This window comes from Acomys russatus, chromosome 19 (assembly GCF_903995435.1).
Source record: "Acomys russatus chromosome 19, mAcoRus1.1, whole genome shotgun sequence".
NCBI classification, from domain to species: domain Eukaryota; kingdom Metazoa; phylum Chordata; class Mammalia; order Rodentia; family Muridae; genus Acomys; species Acomys russatus.
In genome coordinates, this window is record NC_067155.1 from 27,326,406 (window position 1) to 27,349,411 (window position 23,006).

The 23,006-nt window shown below is 44.3% G+C and overlaps 1 protein-coding gene across 7 annotated transcripts in view; it reads right to left on the minus strand.

The window, feature by feature from the left end:
* Window positions 1-299: 299 nt before the first annotated feature.
* Window positions 300-23,006, minus strand: part of Pan3 (poly(A) specific ribonuclease subunit PAN3) — a 100,649-nt gene continuing 77,942 nt past the window's right edge. For 6 of the 7 annotated variants that reach the window (XM_051162863.1, XM_051162862.1, XM_051162864.1 and 3 more), the window contains 12 exons: window positions 21,820-21,924; window positions 20,930-20,987; window positions 18,083-18,244; window positions 17,743-17,859; window positions 17,557-17,658; window positions 14,632-14,797; window positions 13,613-13,703; window positions 10,206-10,345; window positions 7,137-7,266; window positions 6,553-6,617; window positions 3,662-3,800; window positions 300-1,050 (listed from right to left, as the gene is read on the minus strand). In XM_051162863.1, coding sequence (XP_051018820.1) covers window positions 910-1,050; window positions 3,662-3,800; window positions 6,553-6,617; window positions 7,137-7,266; window positions 10,206-10,345; window positions 13,613-13,703; window positions 14,632-14,797; window positions 17,557-17,658; window positions 17,743-17,859; window positions 18,083-18,244; window positions 20,930-20,987; window positions 21,820-21,924 — 1,416 coding nt within the window. In that variant the 3' untranslated portion in view covers window positions 300-909. The remainder of the gene's footprint in view (window positions 1,051-3,661; window positions 3,801-6,552; window positions 6,618-7,136; window positions 7,267-10,205; window positions 10,346-13,612; window positions 13,704-14,631; window positions 14,798-17,556; window positions 17,659-17,742; window positions 17,860-18,082; window positions 18,245-20,929; window positions 20,988-21,819; window positions 21,925-23,006) is intronic. The other variant, XM_051162865.1, reaches the window with a different exon arrangement.

The following is a 23,006-nucleotide window of genomic DNA, read 5'->3' on the forward strand; positions in this document are numbered from 1 at the left end:
CATGAGACCACTGCCGCGCTCAGCCCACCTTTTCACCAGTGTCTCTGAGTCTGTGTCCAGTGTAAAGTACCATTATAAAGCTGTAGTTCAAAGACCAAAAAATAAAAAATAAAAATAAAATATAAAAGCAACCTGGATAAACCCTAAGCAGTATGACTCCTCAACTTCAGGCCTTCAGCACAATCTTCTTTCTGCTATTAAAACTGCATCAATGTATGTGTGTGTGACCGGCAGGCAGCCGCCGCTGTGAAGAGGGCTCTGGTGAGCTGGAGAACAGCAGCCCGCCCTTTGGTCACTGTTCCCGTCGTTATCTGGAAAAGGATTAAATCAACAAATAGGGGAATTCATACCCGACAAAGTCACTGACATCTCTCTCTGTGTGTTCTTAAACACAAGCCTCAGTCCGAGCTGACGGTGGGCAGCACCCGGAGCTCACACTCCATAAGGATCGTGCGTTACATGAACTTCTGTGAACTCCTGACCTGGCTCATCCCAAGAGCGAAGTCTGCATCTCTCAGTGGCAAAAAGCTGCCCTGTTTGCTTCCCAATGTCCTTGCAAATAGTTCCCTTAATAAGTATACAATGTGGCAAGAGGTCAAAGGGCAGAAAATAAGTCTTTTTTAAAAATTAAAATTAGTGCATACACAAGTGGAAAAACAGAAGCAGGAGCATCATTCACCAAAAGGTGACCTTAGTCTGAATAAATTCTTCGGAGGCCTGTGGCAGCCAGAGTGCATACAAACTGAGACAATCTTTCTCTCCAGTAACAGTGCACCTGACCCGAGTGCGGGACACTTCACTCCTTCCTGCTCAGTCCCTGGTGGCAGGAGATGGAGGACGGTTCAGTTGTAGTGCAACTGGCTATAGGCTCGGTCCTTCACCATGCCCTGTGGACACTTGAAGCAAATACTACAACTGACCATTTGCAGCTGCAATCAGTTCTTGAAAGGTATTTTCAAAGCAGCGTTTGAGGTCGCTGTACGTCACCACCAGCACGCTCTTCTCATCCCTGGAAATCAGGCTTATTTTCTCTGGCACACCAGCATCTAGCTGAAAGATGTAAGGTATAAAAGCCATCAGTTCAGATTGTGAGGAATAGAGCTGATTTAATCTACTTTAGGACAACACTTTCGACAATAACTGAAATTCTTAATAAGTGTTTCTGTCCCATGCCCTCTGACCGATGGGTCGCAATGCCTAAGAACACAAAGCAGCATGGTGCAGCTTCTCCTGCCAGCCGTGGGCCAGGGTCCTTCTGTAGCTGGGACCTCTTCTGCAGTGCAGAGCATCGAGCAGTAAGTGCATGCTCTTAGGAGAACTACTTCAAGCATGAACGTGTCCACAGCTACGTCAGCCCCACTTCACACGGCCCACAGTGACCAGCAACCCCACGGCAGAGGAGCACCTTCCTGCCTCCCCTTTCCTCCTTTTTTCATTTATTCTGAGACAGGGTTTCTCTGTGTAGCCCTGGCTGTTCTGGAACTCTCTCTGTAGGCCAGGCTGCTTCCCCTGCCTGTCACTCCAGTGCTGGGATTCAAGGTGTGCACCACCACTCCCAGCTTCTTCCATTTTAAATTTGACAGTGTTTATCCTCCATGTATTTCTGCAGCTTCCACTGTGGGCTCTGTCTACCACTCCGCTACTGGGGTTTGGCCGAAGTATTTGTGATATGGTTTTCATTAGATTTTTTTTTTTTAGTTTTCTTTAGTATTCCACTAATTGATTCACTAAAACAGGTCTAAATATTACTGGAAGCTTATTAAAACTTTCAAAATATTTTACCACAGTTTCTCTTATTGTTCCCATAAAAATGACTTTTTTGAGCTGGGCATGGTGGTACACACCTTTAATCCCAGCACTCGGGAGGCAGAGGTAGATGGATCGCTGTGAGTTCGAGGCCAGTAGTCCAAGAAAGCCAGGGCTACACAGAGAAACCCTGTCTTGGAAAACAACGAAAACAAAAACAACCCAAAAATGACTTTTTTTTAGAATCATAGGTTAATCAATATCGTTAGTGTCCTCTTCAAACTTGGGAGATTTGGCATTTCAGAATTGGAATAAGTTTTATTTACTATTTTATGATATGAAATAGGATTTTCTTCAACACTTGCTCACCATTCCAATGCACGAGTCCCAGTGTCAGTATCTACACACTTTTAAAAAACACAGTTATGATTACTGTGTGCTGATACTAATACTAGGTTATTACATCTGTTAGGATTACTTTCTACTTACTGACCCTTCCTCTCCACCCAGTTTTCCCTTTAAGAGACATTAAAGGAAGATAAGCACATAAGTCAGTGTGAACTAGCTGAACGGCACGGCGCACCGCGCTGTGGATGAAAAGCTTTATCCAAACTCTCAATAAGGGCAGCGCAGCTGGTGCCTGTAGCAAATGGTCGTTTGCTGCTGAAAGGTAGAACAGCGGGCAAAGTGGTGAGCACTCCTGAGGGGAGCTGATGGAGGGGCACATACAATCTCAGCCATATTCAGTCTTTGTTTTATCTTTTTTCCTCCCACTTTTTAAACAAAAAACTATTGTCAGTTTGCAAGTTATTTAGATAGATAGGCAGAGAGACAAACAAACAATTGCAGAGTTTGTGGAGTGGATCTGGCCCTTGACCATCAGTTTCTGGTTTAATCATAGGCTTATACAAAGACCGTACTTTACTCCAGAACACAGCTCCTCTCCTATGTGTGCGCCAAGGTTCATGCTATGGAGGTCAGAGGACAGCCCTGGTATGAGTCCTTCCCTCTCCCCTTGTTGAGACAGGGTGTCTTTCACCACACGCATACGTGTGCACACATATGTGCAAACATACAGCATGCATACAGTCACACTACTCAATAAAACAAAAGTATAAAGGAGGGAGCAGCAATCCTGTGGTGCTTTATCCAGTAAAGGGTTCACCAAACAATCAAAACCCAGACTCCAGGCCTGCAGGGTGAGGCCCCTCGGGTCCCATCTCCTGCCCGTCAGTCATTTACATTACGACTCATAGTAGCAAAATCAGAGCTAAGAAGTAGCGACAAAAACACTCTTGGGATTAAAGGTGTGAGCCACCATGCCTAGCTAAAAAAAAATCTCTACTTTATGAAGTGCCTAGCAGGTATGTGTCCTGGCTTCTTCTGTCTCTTAGTATTTGTACACAACACACTGTAACTCTACAAGTTGTGATAATTATTCTTGTGATCTTAAAAACCTCATTACAATCGGGCTGGAAAGATGGTTCAGTGCTTAAGAGCCCTGTCTGCTCTTCCAAAGGTCCTGAGTTCAATTCCCAGCAACCACATGGTGGATTACAACCACCTATACTGAGATCTGGTGCCCTCTTCTGGCGTACAAGCTCACAGTGCACGCAGAACACTGTATAAAATAATAAATTAAAAAAACAAAACAAAAAGCAACCTAATTACAAGACAGGTGATATATCAGTGGGTAAAGGTGCTTGCCCCCAAGCAGAAAGGAGGAAATGCCCCCAAGTGTTCTCTGACACACACGCGCACACACACACACACACACACACACACACACAGAGAGAGAGAGAGAGAGAGAGAGAGAGAGAGAGAGAGAGAGAGAGAGAGAGAGAGAGAGAGAGAGAGAGAGAGAGAGAGAGAATATGACATAATAAAAACCGTTGTTTTCTTCCTTACAAATCACCTTGTTAAGACAAGAAATGATGTGACTGAGGTCAATCCAGGGAGCACCTGCTTCTGTCACCTGGTGAAAAAGATGATCCCTAAAGAGCTTCAACAGGTAACGGTCTCCAGTCTCTGACCACGTTGGATCCTTCTGAAACCTAGGGAGTTGACATATCATCTCAGTAACTCAGTCCTGATACCACATGGCCATTATTTCTTAGACACAAGATTAACCCAATTTTCCCTAGTTAATAAGAAATTGGAAGGGTTCTGTAAAGTGTTTAAGAAAAATCTCAATCAATGCTCAATTCACAGGAACAGTTACCCCTTATATTCTACTCAATCTTTATGATTGACAAAAAGGAGAAAAAAATCCCCTGACATTTCTGGGCCAAAGCTGTAAGAAGTCTCCTTTCCTCCTTCCTTAGCCGTCAGGTAAGTTTCCACTTTACCAAGGATCATAAAGTGGAAAAATAAACACATCACTCCAATAGCCAGAGAAAGCAGGACAGTGCTGTGAGAAGAGGGGTAGCAGAGCTGGAGCTCGAGTCTACCCTGGAAGGAGGGCGCTGAGGCTGCTAGCCCCAAGGAAACACATGCTCTGCCGCCAGCAAGACTAGGACAGCACTGAGCACTAGGAAGGGCCAGTGCGTCTAGATGGGGCTAGGAGAGGGAAGAGAGGAGAGGAGGTGGCGCTGCTGGATTTTAAAAAAGTCACAGGCATTTTAGAAGCATGAGCTCATTCATTCATTTCAAAGCATAAAACATCATCATAACAAAGTTTAATCAATATGATCACAATATCTAGCTCCAAACAGGTGACCTAAAGCAGGCAAACACACACAAATTAATAGAAGACATAAGAAACTCAAAGAGGCTCCTTAAAGAGTTAAGTCCAAAACAAAAGGGTACTAAAATTCAACTCCTCATTCATCGAGTTGACAAAACCCTAAGTTTTAAGGAAAGCATTTTCAGTCAGTCCTTCTCTTGAATAATCCCAAAGGAGCCTACAACACTTCTGACATCTGGAGACTCCGCGGCTGTGCCATGCCGACCACACTGGAGATGACATGGTGCAAGGAGCAGCACATGGTGTAGGGCGCAGCTCTGGCCTATGCAGACCGTGATCTGTGACATCCTCAGAGCAGGCTAGGCACTTGACCCGTCTGCCTCGCCAGAGGTGTTGCAAGGGAAAAGCAGGCCAGGCTTGTGTATCATGTAGGATTCTGTCTAATTCTAGAGCTCAACAAAAAGGACTTCTAAATTAACACGGTGTGAAATGGTAATGTTTAAGTATTTAAAGGGGAAGGTAACACTGCATGCGTGCTCCTAGCTCTCTCTCTAGGTGTATACACACTAGGGGAAGGTAACACTGCATGCGTGCTCCTAGCTCTCTCTCTAGGTATATATATACTAGGGGAAGGTAACACTGCATGCGTGCTCCTAGCTCTGAGGTATACACACTACAATGTTTATCATGAATTAGTCAGGGCAGGGACAACTACCAAGACTGAGGATGTCAGGTATGGAAAGAGTGATGACATTTTCACCACAAAATTTTAATTAATTTTATATGTAAAGAAATGTAGACTTTTCTAAGGACAATCTAGAATTTTATATATAAAATCACCTATCAATAATGTGTAAAAAACAGAACCAAAGAATTTTAGATTTGCAAAGGGCTCACGATTCACCTGCCATGAAAAGGTGTGAGCTCTACTGGCTAACAGAAGGAGAGAAAAGCAACTGTTAGGCTACCTACTTTTCCAAGAACTTTGTAACTGTCAGAGAGCTTACTGTGAAGTGTTGAAGGACTATCTGCTGAAGCTCACTATTGAAACGAGTACCAATGCCAGAAAAACACAACTAACAGAACTACGGAAGGAAGAACTGTAATCTCGCTTCACTTTCAGCGTTGCTGCCCAACCCCAGAGCAGACAGCTCAGCTGGCCGCGTCAGGACACGTAGAGCGCTGTGCTGAGAGAGAGGATGGGTCACCAGCTGAGTAAAGGCTGACTAACTCACATGGTATGGGGGGCGGTTAGTAAATGAAACCGCTAGCCAGGGTCTTAGAAGGGCTCTTAGGAAGACTATCAGGGGCCACCCTCAGACTCTTCACTTTGAAAACAGTGAAGTGGGCTGTGAAGAGGGCTGAGTGCGTACAGAACACCCACACAGCAACGCAGTTGTCTGTAACTCTAGCTCCAGGGATCTGATGCCAGGTTCTGTCTCCTCAGACACCAGGCACGCATGTGGTGCACAATACACATGTAAGCAAAGTACCTATATGCATTAAACAAAGTAACTTTGCAAGAAGACATCAAGTAGCTTTAACTCCACAGTAAACAGAAATCCCACAAGCGGTGGTTCGCGCCTGCCACTGGCCTCTGTGAGAAGCAAGACAGCCCTGACAGGTAACTTACACTGTGGTCACAACTGCACCTGCCTGGCCCGGTCTCAAGAAAGTACAGACAGATGGTGACTCTAACTCTTACAAGCAAGGTAGACAGCATAAAATGCAGGCATCACTGCATGACCAATAATGACATCCATAACGATGCGAGTCCACAGAAGGGAATAGACATGCTACAGCCAAGAGTGTCTTCTAACGTCTCCCCACTGACCAAGACAGACTGAGGAGACCAGGCTTCCTGCAGGAGACGGGGCGTGGCTGCCTCCCCCCTTACCTGCACTCCATGACTCATCTGGAATATGGCACATAACTTCTTAAGAACAACCACTCGTGGGCTGTGGTTTCAAACAGCTCTTTAGTGGCTGGCAGTTTTAAGGTCACTTCATATGAGAGCGTCCCCCTTTTCCAAATGGAAACACTAAGAAGGCAGCCACTCGTTATCTATACACTTCAGCACCCTGGGTTAAACATGCTGTAAATACTGTCAAAACCCTTACTCCGGCCTCTCGTTGATTGTTCCCAATTTTGCTAGAAGCCTAAACAGTCTTCCATTTTGAACCTCCTATAAAACATTTCAAAAAAGAGAGAGAGAATGTTAATGTTCTAGCTAACTGAATATAAACACAAGGCTTGTTTTTTTTTTTTTGAGACAGGGTTTCTCTGTGTAGCCTTGGCTGACCCAGAACACACTTTGTAGACCAGGCTGGCCTCAAATTCACAGAGATTCGCCTGCCTCTGCCTCCCAAGTGCTGGGATTAAAGGTGTGCGCCACCATGTTCAGCTAAACCCAAGTTTTTAAACACTCTACACCCGTATTAAACGTATGCAGTAGCACCAGCACCCACACTTCTGGGCTCTGCTCTTAAACAGATGCCTGGTTTGTGCATCATATCCAAGGACACTACGCCACTGACCAATTAAAAACATCAAACAAAACCAGTGTCTTAGACACACAATTACAGCCAGGTCATGAGTAGGCTATTATAGACTAAAGTGAGCCTCGTGTGAACTAGAGCAGTACAGCCCTGGCCAGCTGGCCGAGTAAGCACTGTGTTCCACACGAGCCACCCAGACGCTCTACCTTAGCAAGGTCTTCCTCGATGACATCATTCCTCATTTGAGCAGCATCCAATTGAGTATAGAACCGAGCACCAATCATGGGCATGATGTCATTCACGCTCCGCATCCTGTTTTGGTCAGTCAACAAGTACCTACAGACACAGAAGAGCCCATGAATGGCCAGCATGCGTTCCTTGATGGCACAGGCACAGATGCTGCTGTCACTAACTTGGTGCTCACAATTTGGAAACGGACTTTTCATGTAAACTGATCACATCCTTTCCCTGGATTGTTTCCACAGTGCAGACACCTCTCCTCTGTGTGTGTCCAGGTACAGAGGCAAGAAGCCAAGTAGAGGAGGCCACACTTAGCCATCTGCACCCTCAAGGCCTCTGTTACACGGAATGACTGCAGACAAGTCTGAGGGGGGAACACTGGAAGGCTGAGCTTTGGGGAGTCCCCCTTCTGCTCTTCCAAGATAAACTGCTATGTGCTGCCCAAGTTAGCTTTAGGCTCCTGGGTTCAAGTAAAACCTGGCCTCATTCCCGTTGAGGAGCTGGGACTACAGGCACATGGCACCACACCTAACTACAAATAATTTTTCAGTCTAAAGATGAGTCTTTTTTTTTTTTTGAGACAGGGTTTCTCTGTGTAGCCTTGGCCATCCTGGACTTACATTGTAGACCAGGCTGGCCTCGAACTCACAGCGATCCGCCTGCCTCTGCCTCCCGAGTGCTGGGATTAAAGGCGTGCGCCACCACGCCCAGCTCTAAAGATGAGTCTTAAATTGTGCAAAACTGAATTAGCCCAAAACAAACTGTCCTCTGCTCCACAACGTCAAGCGCCACCTGTCATTCTGGGAGCTCCCTATGGACTAAGAGCTGGAGGGACCAGTTCACCTCTTTACCACCAGCGAGGCAGAGAGGGCTGCTCTTTCAAGAGCTGCTGCAGAGCACAGTGACTGTCTATCAATGCCTGGTCACTGCTTACTCACAAGTGGGTTCTTGTGTCACCTCCTTTTGACTGGGCTTTCATTCAGGAAATCATCTTCACAGGCCTTAGCTCTGCTTGCGAACAGCTCACTTGCTTCTGTGTTAATGTCTCTGTGCACGTGTGGTGGTGAGGTGTGGACACGGAGGCTGGGGACTTAAGAGCTCTGCAAAGGCAGTGCACTCTTCACTGGTGAGCCATGTCTCCAGCCCTCTAACGACCCTTTGTAAGCATCTCAAGGATAGATCAAAGTCCTGCTCCTCTTATGAAAGCATCCTCAGAGGTTGGTGCACAGTAAGCAATCCCTTGATGAGTAAACGGATGTGAGAACTACAAGCTATCTTGGTTAGCCACCGTAGCCACTGGCCTTCCATTTGTCTAGTCATCATGGACGCCATTACCAGCCATGTGACACTTGACAAGTTACTCCACCTTCTTGTGCCTCAGTTTTGTTGCACCTAAAATGGGGCTATTAATGACACCTCATTTATAGAGCTATTAGAGAACTAGGTGCAATTCAAGTCACACAGTTCGGAAGTGCCTTGTGTAGCCCCATCCTCCACTCCTTAGGTCTGGTCCAAAAACAAACTGGACCATCCAGGGCTGCAGAGAAGAGTAGAAGGGATCACTGGAAGCTCACTGGACGCTCAAAGAGACTATTGATTTGGCTCCTAGAATGTAACAGGGATACTTGCAGGGTTTTCCGAGCACTGTTTCCCCTAGAGTGAGCTCACAGCAGCCATCCTCACAAGCAGATGTGTCGGTGTTGACAGCTGTCAAATGCACTCCAAACTTACACTCAGACTTCCTGGAGTCTCCCGCTGAGCTGCACTCCGAGACCAGAGAGTCCTGTCTGTGCTGTCCACAGCTTAGCTGGGAGCTACACTCACACCGCTGTGGAGGTCTTGAGTTTGACTAGTGTAACCCAACAGCTAGCAGCTGCGGCTGTCAGGACAACTGCAGAGGGCGCTCTCTAACCACATGACTGACAAGCTGTTTTACAAACCCAATGTACTATTTTCAGTCAGGCATCTTTTATTCACATTGTGAAGAGTTATTACAGTACAAGCATACATATTTCTAAAATGTTATTTTTTTTTAAAGATTTATTTACATATATATATATATATATATACACACACACACACACACAGTGCCCTGCCTGCATGTACACGTGCAGGCCAGAAGAAGACATCAGATCACATTATAGGTGGCTGTGAGCCACCATGTGGTTGCTGGGAATTGAACTCAGGACCTCTGGAAGAGCATTCAGTGCTCTTAACCTCTGAGCCATCTCTCCAGTCCCTAAAATGTTATTTTATAAGTTTGTCATACATGAGCTTCCACACTTTTTATCCTTTAGTCACCATTATTTTAATGACATACTAAAGACTGTCTAGTTTTCTCAGGTACCATAACACTATTTATGTTCTAGCTGTGAATTTTGTAAGTGAAATTGGCTTAACCCAAGAATAAAGAAAAACACTTAAGGCATTAAAGGTAAGACTGACCAAATAAAAACTTGATAGGATCTCTGGGTCGTACTTAAATAGCCACTCCATTCCATCGAGACCCATGAAGAACTGTGATAGAATACCACTGAAATTAAAGCAGGATGCTTCACAGTAAGATATGCACATTTATGTAGAGAAAATAAATATTCTATCCTCTATAATGTTCTTCCACCTAGCTAGCGTGTAATCTTGTGGATTTATTTTCTTTTACATTACAAAGATGATCTGATTTGTCTTTTGGTATCAACATGCTCGAAGGCTGCTCTTACGCTCTGTTTGATGCCTGTCTTTAACAGTCCCTAACATTCCGACAGTTAGGAACCCATCGTGCTTCTTTGTAATAAAAGCAGGTGGGGATGGGGGAGTTAACTGAACATTTGAACAATACATTTAAAGTGTTTGTTACTAAAAATTTTATACATTTGTAATGTTAAAAAAAAAAGAAAAAAGGAACACATACTTGGCGATAAAGATTAGGAAAACAGCAGCTGCTTGTGATTGCTCCACTTTAAACAGTGGGAAGGCCTATGGAGGGTTCTGTCTTAATCACAGAGCAGCACTCTGCTTTACCAACCATTAAAACTTACAAGATGAGGTTCTTCAGGTCAGAGGAGTAGTTGATTGTCACCAATTCCATGGCTTTCTGCAAATTCTCTCGCTGGATCCCTGCCACGGAATTGCAAGCCAAAGCCAGCACAACTTTTCCTAGTGACATCAGGTCTGCTTGCTGCCGCAAGAGAAAAGACACAATGCTTACTCCCCACTCTGCAGCACACTGCCAACACACTGAGCACTCTCCCAACAGGAAGGCTCAACACATTCACACGGAGAGGAGTGTGCAGAGTAGCCCCTCAGCACGCTCACTTGTCAAAATCACTGCCACTGTACTGAGAAGCACTCCTGAGCTTCTCTATCCCAGTCTCACTCAACGATTAGCTCCAAAATGTGTAGAGCACCCAAGTCATCCTACGGAAAGCATTTCCAGGACCACACTCTTAGCCAATTCAAATTCCAATTATGAGACCATTGCCGTTGAGTCAGAAAGCTTCTGTGTTATCATAGGTGTGCGTCACATGAGCACCAGGCAACTCTGAGGCCAGTTTTTCCCTTCCCACCTTCACATGAGCTGCAAGGGACCCAACTCAGGCCCCCAGGCTAACATGGTCAATGTCTTTACCTGCTAAGCCATCTCACTTGCCCCGATTTTATGTTTTTAGTCTGAAAAGTTAAAGACAGCTAAGATGACTGGGACTGAACATTTTCCATTTCAAGAACTGCTCAAGACAGCGGTCAAAATGCAGAGACAAGACAGCTCACCACGAGCAAGCCTCCACTTGACTTCAGAGTGCATGCACCATAGAGCACCAAAATGGCACAGACCTACTACAGCACCTGAAGCTGTGAGTTACCTAACTATACAATGATTTCCTTCCTTTCTTTTTTCTTTTTCTTTCTTTCCTTCTTTTTCTTTTTCTTTCTTTCTTTTTTTTTTTTTTTTTTTTTTTTTTTTTTTTTTTTGTTTTTTGGTTTTTTGAGACAAGGTTTCTCTGTGTAGCCTTGACTGTCCTGGACTCGCTTTGTAGACCAGGCTGGCCTCGAACTCACAGCGATCCACCTGCCTCTGCCTCCCGAGTACTGGGATTAAAGGTGTGTGCCACCACTCTTGGACCGTGTAGGCTTGGTTTTTTGTTTTTTTAAAGATTTGTTTATTTATTATGTATTCAGTGCTCTGCCTGCATGCCAGAAGAGGGCACCAGATCTCATTATAGATGGCTGTGAGCCACCATGTGGTTGCTGGGAATTGAACTCAGGACCTCTGGAAGAGCAGTCAGTGCTCTTAACCTCTGAGCCATCTCTCCAGCCCCTATACAATTATTTTCACTGCTATTTTATAACTGTGATTTTGCTACTGTTAGAATTGTGATATAAATATCTGATATGTGACTCTTGTGAAAAGGTCTTCGACCTTCAATGGAGGTCACGATCCACAGACTAAGAACCATTGTTCTAAAAGGGTTTAAGCACTAATTACAGCTCCAGAACGGTCCCCTGCAGAGCCCTCTGCAAAGACAACCGTCACTTGCTAGAAGAATGTGCTTTAAGAATGGAATAAAGTTGAAGTAATTTTTATACAGTATTTGTATACATGCTTCAAATTTGACATCTCATGTCAATCACTGCATACCCTACACGTTCATCTACTGAGCCTTAGTTTTTCATAGAAATTTCAAAACACCCAAGGAACTTAACTGCAAACCAAACAAGACTGATGCCTAGTGGAGTCTTGGTGTTACCCATTAGGGATAACACCCCTAGTGGCTGAGAACCACAGGCCTTGAAGAGGGTATAAAATAGGTGTAGCTGGGAAGCCTAGGGTTCTAAGGCAAACACCAGTGAACTAGCCAAATGGCTAGCCCTGGCATTTTACCTCGATAGAGCCTAAGCCAAGCTCCCTTACAATAAAACATTTGGCTGTTCAAATTCAACACCTCACTCAAAACTACTACTGTGGGCCTGACATTTCACACATGAGCTTCTATGATCAGGAGAAAAGCCATCTACATGTCCAACATATTTTGAATTTGTGAAGCCCAGGATTCACACTAGATTTGGGAGCATGGGGGTGGGGAGTTAGCTACTGTCATCCCTTAAGAACAAATAAAACCTCCCAAGTTCTGTTCCTAAAATTACAAAACTTCTAGTAATGTGCTCAGCAAAGTAAACTACAGGTAGTTATTTATCAAGTGTGTGAACAGCTTGTAGTAACGGATGGCCTCCCAATCTTTGACCGTCTGATGCAGCCATGCTAACCTCCAACTCACTGTCTTGCCTCCAACTTCCGCCCTCATTCCGAGACTGGAGGCAGCACACCGAGCTCCTCATCAGTCACTTCTGCATGATTACCAGGGAAGTATAAAGCAGCAGGTATGCAGGCGTGAACTCAGGCAGCCTGGCGCAGTAGGGGAGCCCAGGGGAGTAGGACAGGAAGGACATGCACACACGTGTGTACAAGAGCACCTCCGCAGCCCCAGCTTGTGGTAAACAGCCATGGACTCTTGGGTGGAGCTCAACACTCAGCACTACTCAGGACTCCTACTTCTCACCGTGTCTCTCCTTTCTTTCTGTTCTGAAATCCTGTCTTATACTAAGTAAACTAACATTGAAAAGAACAGGGCAGGCTAAGCATGAGTCCAAACACGAGAGAGCAAACCTCCCATGACTTCACCCACCAAGATATACAGTCAGCTTTAGGGACAGCTACATATCCCTATGTAGCAAGACGAGCCATCTAAGACAAATTTGTGACTTGGAATGCCAGGATGAGACTCAGTGACGGAAATGGAGGCACCCACCACTACCTCTGCCTCATAGGACAGTCTCTGCTGTTTGTGCAGTGCTAGGATCAAATGCAGAGCCTCAGGCATGCTAAGTGCTGCCACCACTGCACCACACCCCACCAGGGATGGACTTTGTATTCCTTTCTGTTTTTAATATGGAGTATTCAGCATTTTAAATTTTTTCCCACCAGTATACTGAAGACTCATTTAATCATTCATATTATTGCATATTATGAGTTCTTTCAGAAATAAGAGAATAAATTTAGAGAATAATGAAATTTTGGTGATATACAAGAAATGACAGGTTCTATGGCAACAAAGGACAAACACAACAGGGTGCTGTGTTGTAGTGGGACAGGCAACCCACAGTAAGGCTGGTAGGGTGTGAACAGTGAAACGTGTGCAGCATCTGATACAGCCACGCGCGTGACTGTCAGGCGAGTGTAAGCCCCTGTAAAGCAGCTGGAGCCTTAACTACCCGTTCCTTCTGCCCACCTCAGCAGTGAGGTCTGCGGTAAGGCACCACTCAACGGGATAAACAGACATTCAAACGGAAAACCCCAAATACTTTTAGAACTAAGTTTAGCTTAATAGAGGGGGGGAAAAACACACACACACACCAAAAAACAAAAAGCACCATACTAATTCTTACTGACCTGGTACTGAGCCATCAATGCCAAAGGATTATTGTTTTGACTGTTATCAAATGTTAAAACATCAAAAACTCCTACACAATTTACTCGTAACCTGTAAGGACAAAACAAAAAAACAAAACAAAACCCAAAAGAGAACAGTTATGCTTTTCTTAGAATACACTAAGACTTAACCTTTTCTAATGCTAGGAAGGAGCTAACGCTAACGACCGTAGCCCCGTCCTCCATCCTCCCCAAATCATTTCAGAGATAATGAAAGTGACTCGCTACAGAAGTGCAGAGAGTCAGCAGCGCTGTTGAAAGGACACTACTTACTCCCAACACTTGCTACAGAGGCAGTGGGCGGGCACCGTTCCCAGCGCCGAACCATCTAGTGCTGCTTCGGAAGCTCAGAGAAGCCAACAACCTTCTCAAGCATGTACAGACCAGTAAAAGCGTGAACGTGGACCAGGACTTCTGGGCTTTACTGCTGTTGGCTTCTCTTGGGTGTGTGTGCACAGGGTCTCTAGGCTGTAGCCCAGGCGGTTAGCCTCCCAAGTGATGAGCTATGAACCCAGGGCCTAGCTACTATCTTCAGTTCTGCATGCTACACTGTCCAAAACAATTCAAGAAATTTCGGCAACTAACATTAGCTGAAATACGGTCTTTGTTGCCTCCCTGTATTACTCTCAATGCTCAGGACTGAAATCATTTAGCAACTTGTTAAAAATTCGAACTGTGCACTTTCCAGATCACTATCTGTGCAGGTAAAGCCCAGCCATCGGAGCCTCTGATGGGTATCTACAACAAATGGTGGTCCTACTCTGCCTTTGTTCCCAAATACCTTTGTGACCCTTGTCAACATTTCTAGGGGTGGCTCACAACCATCTGTAACTTCAGGGAATCCAATACTACCTTCTGGCCTCCCTTAGGAGCCACACACATGTGGTGCACAGACGCGTATGCAGGCAGAACACATGCAGACACAAAATAAATAAATCTTAAAACAAAACAAAACAAAACAAAAATCAAGCTGCTGGTACCTCGTTTTGCCAGTTATGAGAATCTTCGTTGGATCCATTACTCTACATGCCAAGCCTGCTGTGTGAATGGTGCGCAGGGCAGAGCTCAGCTGGACAATATATGCCCAAATGAGAGACTCTGGTAACAACCCAGCGTGCTGTCTGGGCAGTGGTCCGTCGTGTTGGCCTACAAGAAAATGAATTTCACGCATGTGCAGAACAGTAAGACCCAACCAACGTGTCTCTAGACTTGAGGTTTAGGGTTTTACATTGCTGGAAAGCAGAGGACTCACTTCTGCCCAGCTAGATGTTGAACAAAAACCACATTTAAAAAGCTGTCTGCTCACCAATGATGAGACAGATGCACAATCACTAGGAAAGTCTTTATTCTGACAAGTTTTATTGGTGTTTTTGTCTATTTTGTGGTGCAGGGAACCTAACCTAGGTACCCACACATACTAGGCAACTGCTTGCTCTGCCACTGAGTTCCATCCCCAGCTTTTTTATCATACCTTCTGGGTCAAAGTCAATATTTAATGAAGTAACAGAGACAGAGAAACTGAACCCATATTTTCCTAATTATTTCAGTGAACATAATCTTGCAGCCATATGGCGGTGGTGAGCCAACTTTCCTGTGAATGAAGTAAAAATGTGAAAGCCAAACAGCTGATTATGAATAAACATTCTAGAAAGTACAAGCAAGGTGTCTCTCAGGGCTACAAAACATTTCTTTCTTTTTTTAAATACAAACATCTTAAAAACCCTGAGTCAATAGTATATAATTATGACTTCAGACAACTTTTTTTTTTTTTTTTAACACATATACCATGTCCTCTCAATTTGGACAGAATGAAGACATTACACCTACGAAGAAGTCTTAGAAGTCTCCAAACCGGCCTTAGCAGGAGATCTGTGCAATTGTGAGACTGGGGGCAGAGGAGCACAGCTCAGCACGCCTGAAGCCTGCAGCATAGCCCACAGCACTACGCCCATTAAGAGGATGGAAATAAAAAGAGAAGGAAAAGGAGTGCTGTGCATTGTGCGTTGTTGTTGTTTATTTTGAGACAGGAGCTCACTGTGTAGCCCTGACTATCCTGGAACAGAGATGCTGGCCCTGACGTCAGAGAGGTCTGTCTGCATCTGCCTTCCAAGTGCTGAGATTAAAGGTGTGCACCCATTACACACACCATTCTGTTTTGTTTTTGAGAGCAGAATCTCACTCTGTAGCCCTCCAATTTGTGGCACTCCTCCTGTCTCAGCTTTCTAAGTGCTGATTATGGGAGTGAGGACTTAGAACAAACACACAGGTCCTACTATCCATCAGATTTGATTCTAACTGCCATTCATGTCACTTCATTTCAATCTCTATAGTTTCTATGTAATACAACTTCTTTATCTCACATCATCCCTATCGCTAACCAATGCACTTCTGACAAATGGACCTTTTTAAACAAGTTGTGGCTAAGACAAGGTAAGAGAAACAACAGGCATTCATGTGTTTATGGCACATTATGGAAGGTTATATATAAAAGTGTAAAATATGAAAGGACTGATTCTGAGACCATGTAAACATTGAGATACATGTTTTCAATACAAGAACAAAATACAGATTTTTTTTTCACGGTGGTAAAAATGTTCCGAGTAGCTCTCAACAGGGAGTACTGGCAGTGTCTGCACCAGAGCTGAGAGGCAGAGGGCACCCAACAACCTGCATGCAGTAGAGACTCACCACCACACAGCAAAGAACGCAGCCCAAATGGCAACAGCCACGTCACACACGTTGTTACTAAAATACATTTGAGCCACAACCACATTCTACAGAGGAAATGGCCACGCTGCTCGGCAACAGCTCCCTATGTGAGCACAACTCTCTTCCTGCCACTGTCAGAATGCAGACAGATGACGAGGTTATGAGTGAACCCAAGTACTATCTTGTGTGTTCAGGAAGACGGTGTGGTGCTCCATCCTTGGCTCCACACCACAAAACAGGACTGTCCACAAGAATATAAACTCTGACATCTCAAAATGGATTTGTTTCCTCTGGTGTCATTTTACCCCCAAATAAACCTGTTTTAGACTATAATTATAAATTTTTAGGTTTTTTTGAAATATTTGAATTATAAAGTGCCTATTAGAAAAGGAGCAGAATGCCCTGTGAGCACATACAGGAGGGGGTCCCCTCAGTCACAGTCACAGGGGAGGGGGTCCCCTCAGTCACAGTCACACAGGAGGAGGTCCCTCAGTCACAGTCACACAGGAGGGGGTCCCCTCAGTCACAGTCACACAGGAGGGGGGGTCCCCTCAGTCACAGTCACACAGGAGGAGGTCCCTCAGTCACAGTCACACAGGAGGGGGTCCCCTCAGTCACAGTCACACAGGAGGGGGTCCCCTCAGTCACAGTCACACAGAAGGAGGTCCCTCAGTCACACAGGAGGGGGTCCCCTCAGTCACAGGCACAGGGGAGGAGGTCTCCCCAGGCACAGTCACAGGGGAGGGGAGTAAGGGGAATGGGAGGATACAAGGGATGGGATAAATTGAGATGTAATATGAATAAATTAATAATATATTTTTTTAAAAAGAAAAGAAAAGGAGAAGAAAAAGAAAACATTCCACTTTTATATAGAGTAACTTTTAAAAGCTGCATTGGCATTAAGCAAACAGAAGCCTATTTCCATGGAAGTGATTCCATAAATGGCCGCCCTGTCCCACGGGATGGTGAGACTGCCAACTCATGCTTACAGGATACAAGGTGGCAGGAGACAGAATGACGCGAAGGCACTGCTGTAAAATCAGAGTCAACGCACACACTTGGTTGCTGCAAACCAACTCCAATTCTTTGAGATACTTTTAAAATGGCAAGAATAAGCCTGCCTACGTTTCCATATGAACATGCCCTTCCCAGAACGAGAGCAGGGCCCCAGCAAGGCTGGCCTGCCCCTCCCTTACCCCACTTCCTCTTGGTGAAGTAGGCGTCCGCATTAGGGTCATTAAAGTGCCTGCTCATCACAGTCTCTCCTCCAGCGTGGAAGTCATATGCGAACACAAGGGCTGAGGAGAGAACACATGGCGGTCACAGACGTCCTCCAGAGAAGGAAGCGCATGTGCAGGACAGCCACAGGACCAGCTACTTACAGGGCTCGGCAAATGCTTTAGTGGTAAACACTTCCCGCAGGGTTACAATATTTGAGTGCTGGATTTTTTTCCACATATCAACCAACACCATGCACTTTGTGTTAACAAGACGAAAACCTGAAGAGGAAAAATCTCTACTACAATCAACTGCACATGACAGCTCATGAGAAATACGAATTTCTAAAAATGGTCTATGTTGCCTATAAGGCACTAATCTCCGCATTAGGGGAAAACGGAGTAAAGCAAGAGGAAAGGGAAACTTTGCTGTCCTCCAAACCCACACTGTCCACACACAGGAGAGCATGAACAACCTTAGCCAAGCGAGCCACTTCCCCCTTACCGTGTATCCTCCGAAGGCAATATGGCAGGTCATCTTTGCTATTTACAGCTTTGTAGCAAGATGTGATATACCCAAAATTACTTGACTTCTGTATCCGGTTGGGGGGTGGCAGTGGTTCTAGGGGGAACAGGCTATGATAGCTGTCAACTTCTGTAGGGACTGCTGGAGTAAGTCACAGAGAGACAGTTATCAATGCTAGGCATCCGTACACTTCTCACAGTAAAGAAGAAGACACCCATCCTATTATCACCCATGACAAGTCCTAACAGATTTGTGTCACAAGATAGTGTCTGTCTGCAGACGTCACAAATCCAACTGTGGCTACGGAGCAGCCAAAGCACAACTAAAGTTCACACCCTCATTTATTTCCAGTCTCTGGGCAGCACAACATGGGATTTTTGTTCTCAGAAATAATTACTAAAGATGAGCTATTACATGATGTATTAAACATTTCATTCTAATAAAGTCAAGATAAATTTTGGATTCTTTAGGGCGTAAATTTGAAATAAGCTGTATTAAATTGAGAAGTATGTACGCATGCATGTCTGTATGTGAACCCGTAAACATGACAGATGGAATCAGCGTACAACTGAAGGAAACCATGCTTCTCCCAAATAACTAAGAGGAGCAGTTGAAAACAGAGGAAACTGGCTGTGGCGGGTATTTGCAACATTTTTGATGGCTACTACAGTTTTAACATCAAGCAAATACGCAAGGTAAAAGATAAATTCTGCTCGATACTCAAGGCTTTCCACAGCATACCTGCCTGGGTTTGGAAGCTATGCATCTTGAATTTGTGTGCAGTGCCATGCATGGTTTCTTGGGAAGAGGTGTGACGGGACTGCAAGTGCATGAAGATAGGGCTTTAGCTCTGCCTTCTTTCGGTCTGTCGCATGTGTGCACACTACGGCTGGACTTAACACATTTCAAGCCCACTATGTTACACTGGAGCTTCCTCTCTGAGCTGTGGTCCCACTCTGTGCCCTGGTTACTTTTAGCTGCTCGCTTGTTTTACATGCGCTTTGTGTTAAGATGTGTTCCTCTTGTATCAGCTGATTTAGTTTTTATCATAAAGGGATGCTGAATTTTAAAGACAGTATAATTAACTATTATTCTATTCTATGTGTTCTGCTCAGCCTGATACATATTACTACTTACAATTAAAGGAGTGCCTAGAATTAAACTGCTTTGTGTAAAAAATTACAGTAGAAAAAGCCCAAAAGAAAAGCAAATGGAGGTCGACGTCTCCCAGCTGAGCCTTCCTCCTGTTCTGGAGCCAAGTGCACCAGATCATATTGACAACGATGGAGATAAGGAGCAGAAACAGGGGGGAAGAATGCTAAGTTGAATTTTGGTTTCTTCTCCAAGACCATGTCGATGCTCAGCTGGAGTAAGAGATTGTGAGAGTCCAGGACTCACTGCAGTGAGTCTATGGCAGTCAGCTCGCTCCCTGTCCTGCCCACTGCAGGTGCTCAGAGCACCCCAGCCTCCACCCACTGCACGCCAGTACAACACTGCCTGCGTGACGACTAAAAAGGTTTTGGACATCGCTAAAATTTTCTGAGATGGAAAACACTCCTGGTTGAGACCCACCAGTAGATGGTAAGGAGACGTACATACAAGGATCTAGTCCACACTGAAGAAGTGGAAAGGAAACGAAACAGCAGAACGGATGAGAAGATGGGCCGACCTGAGCCTTTACGGCGAGTCAAACAGTGAACATGGGCCTGGTGGCACTCATCCCAGCCCAGCACTCAGAAACAAGCAGAGGCAAGCCGACCTCCAGGTGCCAGCCCAGCCAGGGCTACACTGGGAAGCTGTTAAATACAAAGCTAACCACAAATAGTAATAGTGTGAACCCGAGGAACAAAACCTCAGTTACAGAAAGGACAGACATGTCTGAACCCAGCTGTCGAGAATAGATTAGTAACTCTGTAGCTCCTGTCACTCACACCACTGGCCTTGCCATTCTGTCCTACTAACTCATCACTGTCCTCCGACTGCTCTGGGTCTGCACTGCTGCGTGCATGTTTATGACTATCCTGTACGTGGTCCAGCTGAAATGACCAAAGCTTAACCTGATCTAGACTCAGAAACATTAAATAAATCTCATATAGTTTTCAGTTTTACAACGCAGCTGCAGGTTCACCAATTTAAACTGTCTTCAATGTTGAGAACGTACATCTGCATCTTACCCCTGGAAGCTGGCAAACTGTTACATATTTCCTCCTTGTGTCTCCTTCTTCTGAAGCATTTCCTGGCTATACGGATTGTCCACAAAAACGCTCACACTCACCTCCGGCCGCTGCCCCACTGAGCTGATTGAGCAGGGATTCTTCTGTCATATGTCAATTGCACAGTTTGCAAATATCTCCTCCCAAGTTTTAGTTCCTTTTTAACAGCAAATGCCTTTGGGTCATTTTTAAATTTTAATTTAGAAGAACTTATCAGTGCTTTGTTTTTGTGATTTTATCATCCAGTGGTGGGGAATGAAACCAACCAATTACCAGGCCAAGTGCTTTCAACTGAGCTGAATCTGCAGCCCAGTATTTTCTTTGAGTCCTGTGCAGCAAAACATTCTCTATTAAAATGCTTTGTATATTTACTGGTATACACAGTAGGAGGCATATAAGTCATTAATATATTCTTTTTAATGTGGCTTAAGACAGGATCCAGTTTTATCCTCTTTTTCTTCCATTTATTTATTGTTTGTTTCTTGCTCTTTTGAGACAAGGATTGTCTGTGCATCCCTGGCTGTCCTATAACGTGTTCTGTAAACCAAGCTGTCCTTAACCTCAGAGATGAGCGGTGGAGTGGGGGTGGGGGCGATATCATCATGCATTTTACCTGGCATATCTGCTTGATCAATTTGAGCCATTGTTATTAAATGTCTGTTGATCAGCTCCTAAGAATAGGAAACAAGTACATTGATAACAGATTCTAAACATGGATCTCCAAAAAAAAAAAAAAACAAAAAACAAAAAACAAAAAACAAAACAAAAAAGCTATAAATCAAGAATGTCCAAGTTGTTTACAACAACAAATAAGAAGGCGAATTATCTTATAAAATCTACTTTAAAATTTTTTCGAGTTATGTAAAACGAAGCTTATTCCTGTGTCAAATTATTAGTAGTAACAAGTGGTTTTTTTTTTGTTTGTTTGGTTTGCTTTGCTTTTTTTTTTTTTTTTTTTTGGTTTTTCTGTGTAGCCTTGACTGTCTTGGACTCACTTTGTAGACCAGGCTGTCCTTGAATTCACAGCAATCCACCTGCCTCTGCCTCCCGAGTGCTGAGATTAAAGGTATACACCACCACCACGCGGCTGTTAGCCGGTTAGAAATCATTTAAATTATATATATGTTGTATTTAAGAGCCCATTCCATATGGGATGGCTCAGTGAAGAAAGGCCTGATAATTAATCTGAGTTTGGTTCCCAGAACCCACATTGTGGAAGGAGAGAACCAACTCCCATAATTGTCTTTTGACATCTATGTCCCCTCCCTGACACATTCAATTGAAAACACACACACACACGTAAACAAACCATGTAGAGAGTCTTTTTGTACAGAGAACACACAGCACAGTCAGGCAGCACATTAAATAGTAATTCCATATCTTATACGCTGGTATGTTATTTAAGGTCTCGTTAAATCTTCTTGACTGACACAGGCACTCTGTGGAGTCCTTCCCTGCTCTACAGCCAGCCCGTGGTCGGGATCTGTCTGTCCTAAAGAGTACCTGTCGGAGCTCGTCAGCCATGAAGAAGGAAGGTGCGTTTGCTTTTGGTTGCATGTAAGCAACATGAGGTGCAGTTGGAGGATAAATATGATAGTTTGGAAATACCTAGAGAGGCAAAAAGGAAGAAAATATAACCATCAACTTTTCTCAATTAGCAGCTTTATCATTTTCATAAAAGTTTAATTTTTATCTGATAGTAATAAATTTTGGTACATTTTAAGTACAACTGTTATAAGAATACTTTCTGAGTAACTTCATTTCATAAATCTTCTATTTCAATAATTTTAAAGACAATGAATTTAGAAGTCTAAGAAGAAAAACATTTACTCAGATATAAAATTTCTTCTACAAACAGAATTTTTTCAAGTACCACAAACTACTAAAGTGATCAGTTTGCTTGAAAGAAAAGTATCCACCTTGACAGTCTGCCCATGTTCACTGTTCTGTGCTTTAAGATGTCGCCCCACCCAAAACAGAACAAAAGCATAAGACCTCACCAAACAGCTTTTGGAGTATTTATAGGACAAGTTTTCATTTACTCCTACAAGACAGTGGATTACTATTCTTTCCATTTTTCAAAGAAAACCATCTCAAAAGTACAGACTCGAATGTGAAAACCATGGCAGGACTCAAGATTTAGACTCAGACCAAGAAAACGGTTTTCCATCACTCAAAAGATCTTCTGCAAAGTATTAGATTTAATCTAGTCTGAAACCCAGTCAAATGTCTGTAGTTTAAGCTGCCATCGTTTTAATGGAATCTAGCTTTCTTACTCAAGAGCTACTTACTAATTTCTCTAGTGAAAACTGATTTCTTTATTGGAGAAAGCAGTGAGGCCAAAAGGAGAGGCTCTAACTACACAAGAGGGTGGAGCGTGTTCCCTCCTCCACCCCTCTCCTGCATTGCTGAGTCACCCTGAGAAAACTTTCTTCTGGGCAGCTCTTCTGCTCTTCCTCTGTGTATGCAAGTCTGTCCCCAGTCTACCTGCTCAGTTTACTTCTGCTCACAATCCTGGCTCCCTGGCGACTCCCTTCCCTCTCTTTTCACAATGACACACTACCAGCCCTCACCACAGCATGCCTTCCACCAGCTACAGCTCTGGTCTTTACAACCACCAGCTCTGAGTCAACAGTGACTCAGGGATGCGCTTTCAATAACTAAGATACAGCCTGCTTTCTTCAACTTCT